The sequence below is a fragment of the Rhea pennata genome, chromosome Z (genome assembly GCF_028389875.1).
Source record: "Rhea pennata isolate bPtePen1 chromosome Z, bPtePen1.pri, whole genome shotgun sequence".
NCBI classification, from domain to species: domain Eukaryota; kingdom Metazoa; phylum Chordata; class Aves; order Rheiformes; family Rheidae; genus Rhea; species Rhea pennata.
The window spans coordinates 57,617,681-57,634,559 of NC_084702.1; the positions used below are offsets into that span (position 1 = coordinate 57,617,681).

Genomic DNA, 16,879 nt, shown 5'->3' on the forward strand with positions numbered 1-16,879 from the left:
TCCTTTCCCCAAGGGGCTGTTATCTGGCTAGGATATCTGGCTGAGTGCCATATTGCAGAATTAATTTCCCATTGCTATTGCACTTGAACTGAATATGATGTTGTTGTACCATTAAAACGGACCAGTTGTCTGGCTGCATCTGTAATGTATGCCTGCAGGGCTTTCTACACTTCGGTTGTCGGACAGCTCCTTTATCCAGCAGAAGGACATTGATGCAACTGAAACAAATTTTGAGCTAGTATAACTTGATTAGTTAATACTTTCTAAAATGTCCAATTTACAACTCTCTGCAGTCTGTATATAAAATCTGTGGACTTAAATTTGGGACTATCTTGTTTAAAGAAAAGATGCATACTACTTTAAATCTGGATGAATTTCAGAGCTGACTGACAAAGCACAAGTTCTTGCTTGTGGTAAAGCTTGAATGACATTGAATTAATTTGCTGAAAAAATATTTTTTTGCTATGGTATGTCATTTTACAATGAGAAATGAAAATGCCAAATACTAGGATTCCCTGCCTGGAAAATTAACGTTGGCCCTCTTTTATGGGGAAAAGAAAAATAAGGTTTAAGAGAATTGGTCCTTTTATCCTTTGGGAAGATAGCCTCTAATTTGCTACAAGTGTGCAATCAGTATGTCACTTACTATTTTGGTCACAACTAGTAACTCAGTAAGGATGCAGAGTAATAGACTGGCATAACAATATGTCTTGGTGTCACCATTGGCTGAAACATATAAATTATATAACACTTGAAGACTTAATGATCCTTTTGAGTTGATAACTTACATACATAAAATGCATTCAGTAAATAGGCCGTGAATTAGAAGCAGTTTTAAAAACGGAACTTAAATGGAAGACCTGTGAATCGATTCTTCTGTCAGTCTTCCATGGAAAGAAGCATGGCTCAGAGAACCGTTTCCATGGTGTGTAATTATCTGTGAAATCCCTATCAGTGGGTAATGATGCAGACGCTAAAAGCTTGCATGCCATCAAAAAGAGGTTGGACAAATTTGTGTAGTAACATCAGTAAGACTACATAATACGCAAGGCAGTACTGTGACTTAAGAGGTCTTGAGCTGCAAGTTTCACTAGAGGCTGGGGAAGCATTTTGAGGAAATATCACTGTACTGCCTACGATGTTTTGTCTTCCTAGAAATTTGCTGTTATTCTTTGTCTTAAACAGGATATTGAGTAAGATTGATCTTTGGTCTGGCTCAGTACAGATTTTTCCTGTTTTAATATAGTTGTACTTAAGCATTCATGTAAAACAAAAAACAAACAAACAAACAAAAAACCTTAGAAACCCATTTCTGGCATAATTACAGATATTACTCTATGAAGAAATCACCATAAAGTAAAAGTCTATCTAGAATCTAGAATTACTTTCATCCTTCATGAAAGAGAAAGTATGAGATTTATTTTTTGAGAAGGGGGAGAAAATTTGGGTGTGGCTCTAACTCTTTTCCTACTAGGAGGTCTTAGAGGTGCCTAGCTTTGAATTCCCTCCAAAGCGAGACACCACATAAGATCTCCTGGTATTTTAGTATTTCTTGAGTATGAGATTTTTGTGAGATTTTTGGAGGAAAAAATGAAAAAAGTATTATGAAAGCTTGTGGCTAGGTAGATGTTCTACTTTGTTATGCTTATATCTTATGCTTATACAATATAAGCGTATAAAATACAATAAAAAGCACCCATTTATCTCTTCACTCAAACTTTTCTATTTGTAGAAAAACTCCTCCAAGTTAAGTTACTGTCATTTCAAGAGGATCAGTGCATGTAATTTTTCCTGTTCTCGCCCCTTCTTACTTTTTTCCTCACAAATTTGGCTTTAATAACAATTTTAACTTTAGTTTTCTAGATGCTGTTAGCAAAACAACTTTTAGACTTTTTGGATTGAAGATAAGAAAATATTCATTTCATTTTATTTCTTTAAAGAGTCAAGTACTGGAATAAAAGGGTGATGGGAGTATTTCATGCTTCATATTTATTGTATGACTTGACAGTCACAGAAAGTAATCCAATGCCATGGATTCTACTGCCCTCATATGTAAAATACAAGAAGTATCAGAGATGTGTGAAGACATGTAGCTTATCAAACTTATCAAATACGGTTTTCTGTCATTGTTGTGTGTAATTTTACCATGTTATGTTCAGTGTACCAGACTGTATCTAGCTGTAGTCATATTTAAGTTGGTAGTTTTGTTCTCCTGATATCCTAGAACTATGTGTATTTTCCTTTTCTCTTTACATTTAGATGCAAAGTCTGAAAGGTGGTACAGAAGCCATAGCCCATTTGGACCAGTTAGAAGCTGACTATTATGATCTGCAGCTTCAATTATATGAAGTGCAGTTTGAGATCTTGAAATGTGAAGAGCTGCTGCTGACAGCACAACTTGAAAGCATCAGAAGACTGATGTCAGGTACTTTATGCATAATAATAATTAACATATAATCTGCAAAAGATCATTCTCTTCATAAGCTTCCAGTAAAGCCTATGGGAATTAAATGAGAGTAGTTTCTTTACCATACTAAGAGCTGGATCTTTTACCATAAGTACTGTTAAATTAAAATCTGCATCAGGTCATATACAAAAAGATACAGAAGTTTTGGACTGGTTCTCATGTCAGGAAATAAACATATAAGATACTATGTAAAGTTTGAAAAAACTGCTTTTAGGGAGGAAAAAAGTTTTAATTATTGGACTTTCATTAAAAATTTGTATTGACCCTAATCATATTCTTGAAGTTACTGATTCTCAAAAGGAATTCCTGCAAACTTGAATCCTTCAGCTAAATTTTGAAGCTTGTTGTATTGCTATCTTACTGATTAGAGCAGTGATGCAAACCTTACAGTTCCATTTGTACTCACAGACTCTGGAAATGGTACAGGCAAATCATACGGTGTTTTTGAATCCTGTTCTCTCCTTTGGACCTTTCTACACTTAAAGCTTTTATTCATATAAGCTTTGTGTTATTGTTTAGTACACAGTACTTGCATAGGAAACTTTTATTGAGGTTAGCAGAGTCATTTAAGAGTAGAGATCTGAAATGAGGTTGCATTGTGAGTTGCCTCTGGAGAAAGAGAAAACATGGGCATCCTGGAGCCTTCTCTCCCACTCACTGTTGTGTGCATCTCCTCCTTTCATGCTTGTCGTCTCACGGCAACAACATTATTTATATGTAAAGAAGCTGAGGACTGAAAACTTCGTAAGTGACTTGAAAGAAATGTGGCAGCTTGAGCTTGTGCCTCTGTGGGCAGCTAGTTAGTGCTTAATAGACAGATAGTTGTTCGCACTTGGGAATCGATGCACTTACTTTTGATATTGAAATCGCTCTACAGTTTGCTTATGTGCAGACTGAAGAAAATCCCTTGAGCAGGAGACTGAGTAGAAAGGAAATGTGTGTCAAAATCCTTACCTTGTTGAGGTAATAATAGCAAAACTTAAGGGCCCTGAGAGATTAGGCCTGCTGTAAAAACAGCACAGGTCATTGAGTTGTCATTTACATTTTCCTCAGAAATCGCAAAAAACCCTCCACAACCTGACTCAAAATGAAACAAAATCCCCCATTCAACAAACCAGACAACCCTTTCCTTCCCCAATGGCAACTTAATTGTTCACTTTTCCGGTTTCCTTTGCTGTTTTAAATTTTTAAAGTACACTTTAATAAAAAAATCAAAAAAGATTTTTATTTTTGTATTAAAGGTAGCTGTTTACTTCAGAAGTAATTACAGTTTTTAACAATTCTCAGCTATACCATAGGACAGAAAATGAAAAGTGTCTTTCTTAACTGTGTGGGAATTTTGTTTGAAGGACGAAGTTATCTCTTTGGAATTTACTCAGACAAGGTGGGGATAGAACAATTGTGAAAAATGTTGCATTTAAATGGCTGCATCTGGTCAAAACTATTCAGTATCTAGTCTGACTGAAGACATCTGTCAAAAATATAGTGGTCTTTTAATATTTGGTGTTTCCTACTGAGCTGAAGAGAGAAGTATTGTCTTGCATCTTCTGTTGTTCTTCCTTTTTAAAGTGTAGGTACAATCAGTATAGTACCAGCCTTTTAATTGAAGATGTTTGTATGATTTGAAATATATGTGGTTTTGAGACTTCTAGAAGCTGTTGCTGTTTTTTTTCTCATTAAATGTATTGGCTCTGCGGCTATTTATCAGAATGTTTTGGATTCTGTTCTGATCTGTGCAAAATCAGCAGAAGAGCAGATGAAGCTCCAACGGAGAATCTTTTGAGAACAAGATTTGATTTGACTGCCAGTTTGAATCTGCAGGTTGTAAGTTAGGAGCAGGAGAACATTTTGCAAATGCAGCACTTCGGATCTGAAAATTACTGAATGACAGTAAACTTTAGTATTATAAACTGCAGTGTCTTACTGTCATTAATCAAACACCTGCACTTAAATTCTCAAACTTGATAGGTTAGTGTTTTAAAGAGTCTTATCCTGTCCGTACAAACTATCTATGCATCCTTGTAAGATGGATTTTTGGTGATTTTAGTGCTGTCAGCAGAGAACATGATAGTTGATTCCTATTTTATTTTGATTTTGGATGGCTCTTTTTTGTTTAGTTGTTTTGTTTGGTTGTGTTTTTTTCTTTCTTTTTTTTTTCTTTTTTGAACAAATGCAAATGTTGTGGACCTTAGGGGAATTATTTTATTTGATTTATTTTAAGTGTTTGAGTTGCTAGCAGTTTAAGCACTTGCCAAATTAATATAAATTTTAAAAGTTCAAAAGATGTTTGTGGACGACTGAGAATTTTTGATAGAGGATGTAATAGAATTGCCAAATTTTCTTGGATATTTGGTATTTATAAGCACTGTTTAATGCTACATTTTTTGGAACTGCAATGTTTGACAGCTCTGTAGCTGAGCTATTAGAATTTCATTTGTAAATTCCTCTATTTCTGTTCTAACTATGTGTTTTCCTGGGGGGGAGGGGGGGAATCTTTTGATTTTGTTTTTTTTAGTCATTCATGTCTCAAATGGTTCTAATGACTTGATTGTTTAACTATGGATGAATTATTTGTTGTTTTTTTTAAGCTGAATGCCTAAGTAAAGACTCAAGCAGATCTGTTTCTATTAGGTTCCTGTTCCTCCTTTTCTGGTAATATCATGTCTTCTGCTGAGCTGAAAGTAGCATGATACAATCTGAATTCTGTTCTATTCTGTGAATTTTGGTTGCAGCAGAGACCTTGCATGCAAATAATATGAACGGCAATTTTTTTAAAATGGATATCATTTTGAAAAAATCCCTGCCATTCTCTCCAAATTATCTTGTAGCAGAAGTAGGAGGAAGCTAAATAAAATGGAAATTACAGCCTTCTTGAAAGGCAGTTGATGCAGAAGAAATGAGAAGGTAGTGTGCCAGTGACACAGGGAGCAAGCAGTCTTCGCTTCTCCTTCGTCCCAGCATTCTGCAAAGATTTATAATTCTCATTCTTTTCCCTCTTGGCAAGAGATGAGAAACCAGCCTTAGAGATGAGCTCAATGTTATACTGCGTGCTTCACTCAGGAGGCTAAAAATCATGAGTGTTGATAAAACTGTTAGTAATGACCTCCTTTTCAGGCATGTAATGCTTTGAAGGATGGCCTCAAAGCTACCCTCCCACTGCTGCCTCTGAGCAGAAGCAGTGACTGGGAGGTCAAAAACCTCCTAAGAGAGAATTTTTAGTGTTGTTGTGTTGTCCAACTCCCCTTTCATGAAATTAATAGTAATTTGTGATAGAGGAATCTCCTGGCAAAGGTTTTTTGAAGAGCCTGTATGTCCTGAGCTTTGTAGTGATAGACCAGCGGGTATTACTGTGCATCAGGGGTAACTTACACTAGTTAAGAAACCCAAAGATATACACGGGCATCGTGTTGAAGTTAGACTACAGACACATTTACGGTTGCATTCGTTTTTTTAATACGCTGAGCTTACCTGCGTAACAGGCTATGCTTCATTAGTGTTGATTTCTGTTCTTCATGCAAATTTTAAAGGCTTTGCTCTTTAGTGCTGTCACTCTGACCTTTTGTTTTTGCTCTTCCTCTCAAACGACTATAGCATTCCTCTACATTAAATCTCGCCACTCAGGAGGGGGGTTTTGTTGTTGAACAAAACAAAATGTTAATCAAATACAAAATATTGATTTGACTTTTTGTTGCTGATATTTTTAAACAGAGAAGAAAGATGAAGTAGTGTATTATGACACTTACGAAAGTATGGAAGCCATGCTTGAAAAAGAGGATATGGTAACATCTGTACATCTGCAAAAAGAGGAACTGCAGAAATTACAACAAAAAATCCGCCAGCTGGAAGCCAGGCGTGGACGTATTTCAGCCAAGAAAGCCTACCTCAGAAATAAAAAGGTACTTTAAATTGCAAAATTCTAGCATAATTAGCAAACTTAGTGAAACTTTAAAAGATTACATTTCAGATGCAGCTTCTAAGTCTCCCAGAATTTTCATGGATTATATTTACTATTTACTAAAATTTTTATGCTGTTAATAGACAAAGACAATGGCATGTTTTTATCCAATTGACATATTTAAAATATGGTATATCTGTTTAGCTTTTAGGGAACCTTTAATCAGAACTGCAGGAGCAGAACAGGAACGGTAATCAACAGTTATTCTTTTCTATTAATGAAAATACTTGTGGAGATTGTATCATATTTTTACAGAGAGTATATTTGTATCTTGCTTTTTAATTCAAAGAGAATCTTCAAGGATATTGTTTTACTAATGAGTATTTCATTTTCTCATCTCTTCCTTTTAACTTATGTATTGTGCTATTGATTCTCTGTTTCTCGGTATTCATCAAATACACATTAAAGCCACTATATATTTTTAATTTGTAAAACTAGGTAGTGGTTTTTAGCTATTTTGTGCTATTTACTATTAGTGCAGAAGATTGTTTGTAATATGGCTAATGTTTTGAAATTGTATATTAAGTGTAGGTGAGTATGTCCATTCCTTTTTCCAGAACAACTTGTTTATTATTCCCTAGCAGTTTGCAATTGCATCAATATGCATTATTAATGAGCAAGGAAGCTTAATGAATATAATATATCAAAATTCTGAGACGGCAGTGTAATACTTTTTAAAAAAATATGTTTTCATCCAGTGTTGTATAGTATAAAGCTATACAGAAATCTCTGCTTAGGAGCAGAGGATGGGAGGGTTATATATTACCAATCATATCACATGATGTGGGAGGTCACACCTTTATAACAGTTTCAGTAGGTTCAGGGAAAAGATTTGTCTTCCCATTCACAACTAATACATCTATATCTAAACCTGAAGCATAACAGAGGAAATAAAGCAATAGCCAGAAGCTGGTTGTTGTTCCCTGCTGACTTAGGGAGGAGAAGTTGAGAAGTGACCCTGAAGCAGGAATAGATTTTTCTTTTTCTTTTTTTCTTTTTTAGCATGACTTCTTATCTGTATAACTAGTCACTTGCTGCTGGTTCATTCGTATGTAACAAATACCTTGTTGAAGCTGAAGCAATTGCTCATTCTAGGCCCTGTCGCTAGGTGCAGCGTGCCTGCTTGTGCACCAAAACATGAAGCAGAGGGTGTGTAGTAGCATGGCTCTGCATCTCGGGAGTAATACAGCCACGTGTGCGTAACACTGTGCTGGAATAGTGTGGCTGTACTGTTTTCAGGACCTGAGGTAATGTGTCCATGTGAAACTTCATTGCTGAGCCTGGACATCACAGCACTCTCTGAACTAGTTCCAGCTCTCTGTACAAACTTCGTTGCCCAGTGTAGAAATACCTGCAGTTGAATGCTGTACTCAGATGCTTAGCTTTCAGCTCCCAAAGAGAACGTAGATTATAATAACACACATTTAAACTTGCAGGAAGAAATAATAGATTTTGATTTGAGCAAAAAGAATAAGTGGAATCAGTTGTTCTGTGCCATTTTACAGTACTTATTGGGAAGAACACAGCCATTTTTATGAATATTTATGTTAAACAGGCATTTACTGTAGCTGCTCTTGCTATTGCTGAATGCACCTCTAATTCAGAGTCCTCCTAACTTTACTGGTGATTACCTGGAAAGTCAAGAGTCTTGCGTCTTTGATTCAAAGATAAGCAAGCATGATGTCTTGAATTACTACTGAATGATGTTGCAAATCATATTGTTAATGAACGTTACTTATAGTGCCTGCTGCGCGTAGTTGTACTTTATAAACCTGTGAGAAAACAAACTGCGAACTCTTCCGAACAAGAACCTTAATTTACACGTGCAGAACAACGATGCGGATGGGATGCAAAAGTGCAATCTGGATGGCGAGAAGGAGCAAGTCAATGGCTGAATGCTAAGTGGAAAAAGAATGAGTTTTTGAGGTTGGATTTGGAAAGTACACGTGCGTTCAGGAAAGAGATTTTCCATACAGTATGTCCCACTCTCGCCATTAAGAAACATTTATTGGTGAGCTGAGAGTCTAAGATCTCCTCAGTGCTTCGCAGATTGTGTTCCTGACTCTGCTTGATTCAGCAAAGTATCTTAAAACATAACGGTAAACAAGTGGTTTTCTTCTTGATAGGTCGATAATCGATAGCAAAAGTAGGAAGCTATGCATTAAGTGGTGCGTACCATAGTGTTGTGATATATGTAGGAATATAGAAGTTATAGCTGTTGCTTATTAGCTTTTTGGTAACTGAAGGTACAATGGGAAGTAATTCTCTTAACATCAAGGTTTTTACTTGTTTTTTTGGAGAAGGCTATTTCATCATCGAGCTGTTTGAAAGTCCTGCCTGTGTGTGAAAGAGGATCAACTACTATGTGTAGACCAAGACTTTACAACACCTATATACTTTTGTGGTTGCAATCTCTCTTCATTCTACTTTTTAGAAATTCTTTTTTTTTTTTTTTCCACCTGATGCTTCTTATTTTTTTAATACTGCTGTCAAATAATTGTAACAAACTTCTTTTTTTATTTAGAAACTTTGGCTAAAGGTCTCTTGTTAGAGCCCTGATTGAGCTGTGATTTTGAGCTACAGACAGCACCTCTGAAGATAACGGTTTTACGGAGGTTGTGTCCTGTCTCCTCTTGCGCTGCACTAACGGGAGCATAGGCTTCCTTCTCTCATAATTTCTTCCCCAGACCATACGTGCATTCGTTGAGCAGGCATTTCCTGGTGTTCCTTTGTGTTGATGCTCGGGAGCTAGTTGTTCACGAATCGGATTTCAGCAGTCGTCTCGTTTTCCCGTGTTTCTGGAAAGCGGGTTTTGCGCGCAGGTGTGTCTGTTAGCCGAGTCCGCCCCCTGCTGGCTGCGCGGGGGCACCGGTGCGGCTGCAGGCTCGGGGGTGATCTGTTAGGGAGCTAGGTAGCACGGAAACGAGGTGAAAAAGACGTCGCAGAAGGCATCTAGAAAAATATTTTTGAAATTGAATTATATGTGGGAAAAACTATTCCTTATCCTAAGTGGACAGAGAAAAGCAGCCGGCTGGGGAAGCTGTTTGCAGCGTGTTCGTAGCGCGTGCTTTGACCTCGGGAGCTTCCTGCCAGGCTGTTCTGTGCGGTTGATGTGTCACCTGTGACTCTCTGCAAGCATGCGGTTTAAGGAATAGCTAACGCCAGGGCACGCGCTACGTAGTAATAGTTGAAATATGATTACTTCATGTGCTTTCATATTATTATTATATTTTAAAGACTTAACAAAACAGAAATCATACAAAAATATGCTTTCTGCACATACAAAGCTTACTAAATGAGAGGCTGATTTTTCTTTTGGGATGCTTTTCAATTTGAAAGATTGGTTCGTTGGAACTGGCTAAGAGACCTATATTAGTGTTATATTTAATTTCTGTATATTATGTGCCAATATTACATTTAACTGCGGTAGTTTATCCAGTGCAAAGGGCTGAAATGGTCCATTGGCTCCCCTTTTCTGCTTTTCAGTAGAAGTGCAATTTGACATTACAGAGATCGGTCAGGTGAATAAGAGAGAAACAAGCAGTATGTCTTGTTGCTCTCTGAATTCTGTGCAGTTGGTCCGCATCCTTACTGAAGTGCGGCTCCATCCGACGTGATGCTCCAGCTGAAGCTTTGCTGAGTGGAACAAGAGCGTTACTGGAGACGTGTTGCAGGCCGCATGCACCCAGTGCACCTATTATGCTTTGTGTTTTTTTGTTTGTTTGTTTGTTTGTTTGTTTTACCAGTTTGAGATTGTTGATTTATGGTCAGCTTGTCATCTGCCGTAATCCTCCGGATCATTTTCTTCAGCGCTGAAGCCCAACCATTTGTTCTTCATCCTCTATTTGCAGTCATTTCTTCTTATCAACAGCTAGAACGCTGCGCTTGTCCCTGCGAAATTGCAGCCTTTCTTTCCTTAGATCATTTCTGTAATTACTTAAGATGATTCAGAATTCTAATCCTGTGCTGCAACATGTTTTCAGCCTCTCCTAGTTTTTTGCTTTATTTCTTGGAGCCCTAATTACATTAAAGTAGGTCATTTCTTTCTTAGTATACAGTCAGTACCAAATATGTTCTGGTCCAGTTTATCCTCTTTCTTTATGTATTTAAAATATCTAGCGTTATTGTTCTTGTGCTGAAAGATTTGAATATTGATGCTAAATAGAAAATATTTCAGAAATGTTACAGCATCTCTGTAACATTTTGAAGTTATTGCTGTGCTTTTGAAATGTAGAGATTAGGTAATTTGTACTTTTGCAGTTACAAATTTAATGGATTAACATTTCCGGTTGTATCAATTGAACTCTTTCCATCAGTATTAACCCCACTACACAAAACAAAACAAAACACTAGCAACAGTCTTTAGCTATATATCTACCTCTGAAGTTGGGAAGAGAATTTTGTGCAACAGCTATACTGTTGTCAGAGCATTACCTGTAGCAGAACTGATGCTCTTACTATTTAGAAACATGTAAGATGTTGTGTTTCTCAGATATGCAGGGGCCCTGGCTACCTTTTATGGAATCCCCTTGTGTCCTCAGTCAGCTTTTAGGAGAATGCAGCTTTTTCTGCAGTTCCGTAGAAGTTAATGTTGCACTTTTTGGTCCCTCCCCAGCTCGTCCGCCTGGTTCTGGCGCCACCGCGGTCCCCCCCGGGCCCCCGCGTGACCGTGGGGCGGTGAAGCTCGGTGCTGCACGTGCGCAGGGCAGCCGCCCCGCTCCAGCGAGCCCCTCGGTGCGGCGCGCTCGCAGCCGCCCTCGTGCTGCGCGCTGTTGGCTGGCGCTGCCCCCTCCGTTCCCCTTTAACCACGCGCCTGACCTTGTTCGGGCCTGGTTTCGTTCCCCGTGCTGTCTGTCTTCCTGGCCTGCGGGACGGACCTGTGCACAGGTCCGTCCATCTCTGGGCTACTCTGAGTTCCTATAGGTGCCTTTCCTTTGTAGCTGATGCTTTGTGCAGTTCTGATTTCTTTATAATCTGCCTGAAGTTTGTGTCCTGCCTCATCTTGTCATCTGTTGTAACTTGTCCTGTTTCCTTTTTAGTTTGTTGTTCTTACTCTCAGGCGACTTAATAAGTGCTTCCTCTTAAATGTGACATTTCAGAGGTGAATTCTGTATAATAAGGGAACCTGTTTGTGCATGCATGAAATTATAACAGTTTCATCAATGTTCGTACTTGCAGATTGGTTTTACCTGCAAAAGATGAATTGACACTTCTGAATGGGAAGCTTCCTAGCTGCATAAGCAGAAATACAGTGTGTTTGAGAGTTAGTTACTATTATCCATGTATACTAATACATGGAACTACACACAGATTTTATGATCTCCCAACTATTTGACAAATCATCATGTCTTGCCACTTCTCTACTGATATCATAGAACAGACTTGTCAAGCACTGCTACTTGTATATAATCTTTTGGCAGTTAAGAGTAGTAGGTTTGGGTTTTTGTCTTGATTTTGTTTACATTTTATGGTTGTGTTTATAAGTTAAAATAGCCTGGTTGAGAAGTTGTCTGAGATTAAAAAATTACAAAAATATATATATTTTTTAATTCTTAGTGTGGTTTGCTAAATATTACATTTCACACTGCAAACTGATACTTGAAATATATGTTTTATAGATAACATTTTATTTCTCTGCAGGAGATCTGTATTGCAAAGCATAATGAAAAGATCCATCAGCGTCACCAGAGCGAGGAGGAGTACAGAATGCACCATACTGTGCAGCTAGTAAGTTTGAGTGTGCTGCTGGTGAGGTTAGCCTTTAGCTAATTGCTTGTATTCCTCATTATATTTTCATTAGCAGTTTTCCGTGATTGCTGTTTTAAACAGATGAAGTGCATCCTTGACCTTTGGACCATGGACTTCTGTACCAGGTTATGCTGGCGAGAGGAAGTATATGGCTGTGTTAGGATGATACCAAACCTAAGCAAATAAAACAGTTCATTAATTGCAAGTTCTTAGTCTAAGTGATTACTGTTAGGCTAGGGGTGCATGCAGAGCTTATTCACATTTGCATATAAATAATTCTGAACACCTCTGAACACAGTATCAGATATGCTGAAATGAGTTTTTTTAAAAAAAGAACGTACATATTTATTTTCATGTGATAATAAGATTGCTAAGATTATTCGTTATTTTTCTTTCACTTGCTTTTTAAAGAAAAAAGTCATTTGAATCATGTTGTGTAAAGTATGTAGTTCCAAACACATGCTCCATGAGTCTCTGAGCAGTCTTATCACAGAAAGTGAGCTAGTTAATCCAACTATTCTGTTGTACGTAATAGACTTATCTTAAAGAATATTCAAATTTTGGGCTAGGACTCGGGAGCTGATATAGTATCAATATTTAATAGTGATGGCTTTGTCAAAGATGCATTGAAATCCAAGTCTTTTTAATTCAGGCTCCGATTAGATCACTGAAGGTGATTCCGTTTCATTCTTGCACATTTTTAACATTGATATATTTGTCCAGGGAGTCAGCTGCATAATCTAATTTACGAAAAGGCTACTAGTGAAAGACGACATGAATTGGCATACCCTTTCAGGAACTTGGAGCAATAAAGCAAAGGCCTTTGCTGTATGGGTTGCAGTTCATTTATCACTTTTAAGAATAAGACTTGCCAATGCTGAGGATCTTTTTCTTTCTTCTCAGACATTACTTTTTTTTTTTCTCATGGGCTTGACAAATTATATTAAGAACATTATGCTATTTGTAATCTCTTTTTCTATTAATAAATTGATTGAAAGTTCTACTATTATTTTAAAATAGGTTTTCAGCTAATTGTTTTCAAAATTTTTCATGAATACATAACCTCAAAGGTGTCCAAACCTGAAAGCGGATAAGAATTGCAAATTCACTATTCTTACATTTAAAAAAACCCCTCAAGTTCAAGCCTTTGTTTCAGGAAAAGTTCAACCTGATTGCATATGAAACATTCAGGTGTGCTGGTAGGAGAATTGTTCTTTTTTCTTCTTGCTGTAATCTTTTCTTTATGCTTCCCTTGTAACTTTTTAGCCTCATTGTTTTTCTTTTTAACCACATGCTGCTTGTCCTCGCCTCCTTTTTGTTTTCTGTCCTTTTTCAGCCATGCGCTCCTCTTCCTCTCCCTAAAGCCTCTATACTTTCCCCCTTTGAAGGTGCAGAAACTGGGCCTTTTATAAGGATACCAGGAAACTCGCTGGCTTGTGAAAATGGTATGCAGGCACTGCTTCTGTGATGGCTAGAGGAGAATGAAAGTTCACAAAGGTGATCTGAGCTGTTAGTGATCAAGATCAGCCTTCAATAGTAACGCTTAATGTTATGAGACTTGTAAGAATTAACGCTGCTGTTTCTGCTTGGAAAAATTTCTTTACAGTCATCTCTTCTATCATTTTGTTACTTTCCCAGTTGATAATTTCTGAATTTACAAATCCAGTAACTTTTTGTTAACTAGTGTCCACTTTCAATAAACCTGTCTGAAGAGTAGTCTTTCATTGCAAAGATGTAGTAATTTTGCTTAAGTTTTATGAAAATGGATGAATAGTAAAAGGAGGTGGATTCAAATGTGTGTTTTCACTGAGGTGAGATTCCTGGACAAGAAAACCATGCAACTGTGAGGAACAAAACTGGCTGTGAGGAAGAACTTCAAACCTTTATTTAGACAAGATTACAGAAAATCAAGCTGGATTAAATAATGACATATTAAGTTCATTAAATACAAAACTCTAGTTTACTATTATAACTTAATTATAATAATTTACTTCAAAGAATTTGCTAAATATCAGCTTCAGAATTGTGACGCTGAGTTCTGTGGCTTCTTGCACTGTGAAAATACTAATATTACTTATTTTAAATGTGCAGCCTTACAATTATTATCCTTTTGTTCCTGTTATGAGAGAAAATGAACACTGGTTTGCTCTCTGGCTAATTTATACCATTTTAATTTATACTTTTGAGGCTGATACTCTGTCATCTCTTCTGTTATTTATCATCTTCCAAGGTGAAAGGTTTCAGTGTTTTTCAGTCTTTCTTTATTGAGTTTCATGTTTCTTCAAGGTTATAAAATACAAAATGCATAATAGCTACTATTTTTCTTCTAAGGGGAAAACAAAAGCAAAGCTTCAAAGTTCAGAAATACGTTTATTAGAAAAGAGATTGTTAGGTGGTTCCTAGCAATCAGATAAAGAGTTACTTTAATTCATGTTAAACATAGCACTGGATGTAGTGTCCAACATTTGCCATATATGTTTTTCAGAAAAGAGATCAGCTGCAAGATGAAGAGGAAAGAAAGAGTTCCTGGGTTAGTCAGGAGCGACAGAAAACACTGGACAGACTTCGCACATTTAAACAGGTAACAGAAGAAGAGCTATTCTCCTTTTCCACCATTTTCTTTTGAAGAGAAGATTTTCACTGCGTTCCAGGAGCATACAGAGTAACTGAATACTGCTGCATAGAGCATACAGAGTAATTGAGTAATTAACTGTTCTTTAGAAAACTTACAAAAGAATATGGCATTGATGGCAGTGAAGTTCTGTGGCCATTGCCCTCCCAAAGCCGTGATAAACTTCTGTTTGCTGTCACGTATATGCATTGTGACCAGGCGTTTAGCGGACTTCCCTAGCAGAAGTGTAATCCAAGTGGTATTTTGCACAAAGAGCGTTATCGTTTGGGGTATGCCCTCCCACTCGCACTGATCTTTAGACACTTGCCAGTTCCTGGCCCCCCCATTACGATCTTAAGCCTTAGACAAGGAATAGAAGATGGAGAGAAAGGGAGGCAAGGATGGGAGGGATGAAAGTGCAAGACAACAGAATGTACTGATTGGTGAAGACTATTTTTGTTTATGTTGAATATGTAATAAAGTACTAGTATGGGAGGTTGGATCACTGGAAAGTGGTATTGCTCAGCAAAATACTATTTAAATCCATATTCTTTGTAAAGCTTTTATACTGCATAGCCTCTGTAGATTAAAGCAAGATTACTTACTACAACCAATACCTGTTAATGAACTTACTTTATATTTGAATATGTTTGTGTTGATATGAATTCTGTTGCTTTGGGCTTGCCACAATGTTTAAAACGGTTTAGGCTTGACTTTCAGAGACAGCTTTTACTTTTGCATAAAAATGGCTATGGGTGAAACTAGTTTGAAAAGACAGGCTGCAAATTTAGGAGCTAAATCAAAAACACATTGGAAATTCTCAAAATATTTGATATTTTCAAGAGACACCTTATTAGTAGCAAGATTCACATCAAAGACCAGTGTATCAGCAGGTTATTTAGGACTTTGTTGCAGAGACAACCATTGCCTAATTTTAGAAAAGGGAAGCAAGAGGGAATTTTGAATTATAGTTTCCAGAAAAACACTATTTTAAACACAGAATCTGATTCTTAGTGGATCTCATTTTTAACCCATGTATATCCCTAACTAAACCAACCAGATCTATATTAAGGCTTAACCAAGAATTAAAATTAAGAAAAATGAATAATTTTTGCGTTAAAGTGAGGATATTCTTGCTTTGCTTTTACATTCAAAACAAAATGAATGAAAATATTTAAATGAATTGTGCTTGTCAGACAGGCAAAGCCTAATGACAATTGCTTAGTATCTAAAATAGTGTGTTGCATGTACGTATCTAATTGTAAATAACTGCTTCACTTTAGCGGTACCCTGGGCAAGTAATACTTAAATCAACCAGACTACGACTGGCTCATGCAAGAAGAAAATGTACAGGCAGCTCAATATCCTGTGTAGATCAGCCTCAATCTTTACCAGCAACGATACAAACCCAAGAGAAGAGTGAAGAGGTGGAACTGGAAAACATAGTTCAGCCTTTGCAAGTGCAGGAATCCAGAAGCTTAGAACAACTTCAAGATATTTTGTTACCTCCCAATGGCGTTACCTCTGAACTGCCTCATGTTAGTGCTTCTCCACACATTAATAATGAGCTTCAACCAGAGACTCTTACTGTAGTACCACTTCCTCCTCCTTTGCCTCCTCCACCCCCACCTCCACCCCCACCTCTGCCTTCCAAGGAAGATGCTACCAAATCCTTAGAGAAAACCGATAACGTTGTTAAACGCCAGAGCGAGGAGAAGGGAGTCCAGCACTCTTCCAGTGTCCCAACAGCACATCTGTTTGACAGTAGTCAGCTAGTCAGTGCCAAGAAGAAGCTTAAGAAGACAGGTGATCTAGAGGGTTTGCAGAGGAGGAGAGGTAATGTTTTTGTTTCAGTGTACTTAGTTGTAATGTACCAATTCCTCTTTTGAATTGCTATGTAGGAAAGTGTATGCTCTGATGTGTGAAGTATTAATGCAAAAATTGTTAAATACTTTTCAGCTGAAGACTGTTAACAACTTGAAGAAGTGTTAGGATCTCTGTGTCAGTGCACTGTGTACTTGTTGAGTTAAGCAGGAAATGCTTATGAAAGGGATTATATGCTAGACCACGTTATACTGCCTAGAAGAGGGAGCTACGC

At 37.3% G+C, this 16,879-nt stretch overlaps 1 protein-coding gene across 1 annotated transcript in view; it reads left to right on the plus strand.

Moving 5' to 3' along the window:
- Positions 1–16,879, plus strand: part of JMY (junction mediating and regulatory protein, p53 cofactor) — a 65,055-nt gene that overhangs the window by 36,585 nt on the left and 11,591 nt on the right. The window contains exons 5-9 of the mRNA XM_062599120.1: positions 2,260–2,425; positions 6,176–6,363; positions 12,063–12,149; positions 14,656–14,751; positions 16,065–16,617. Of these exons, the coding sequence (XP_062455104.1) occupies positions 2,260–2,425; positions 6,176–6,363; positions 12,063–12,149; positions 14,656–14,751; positions 16,065–16,617 (1,090 nt within the window). The remainder of the gene's footprint in view (positions 1–2,259; positions 2,426–6,175; positions 6,364–12,062; positions 12,150–14,655; positions 14,752–16,064; positions 16,618–16,879) is intronic.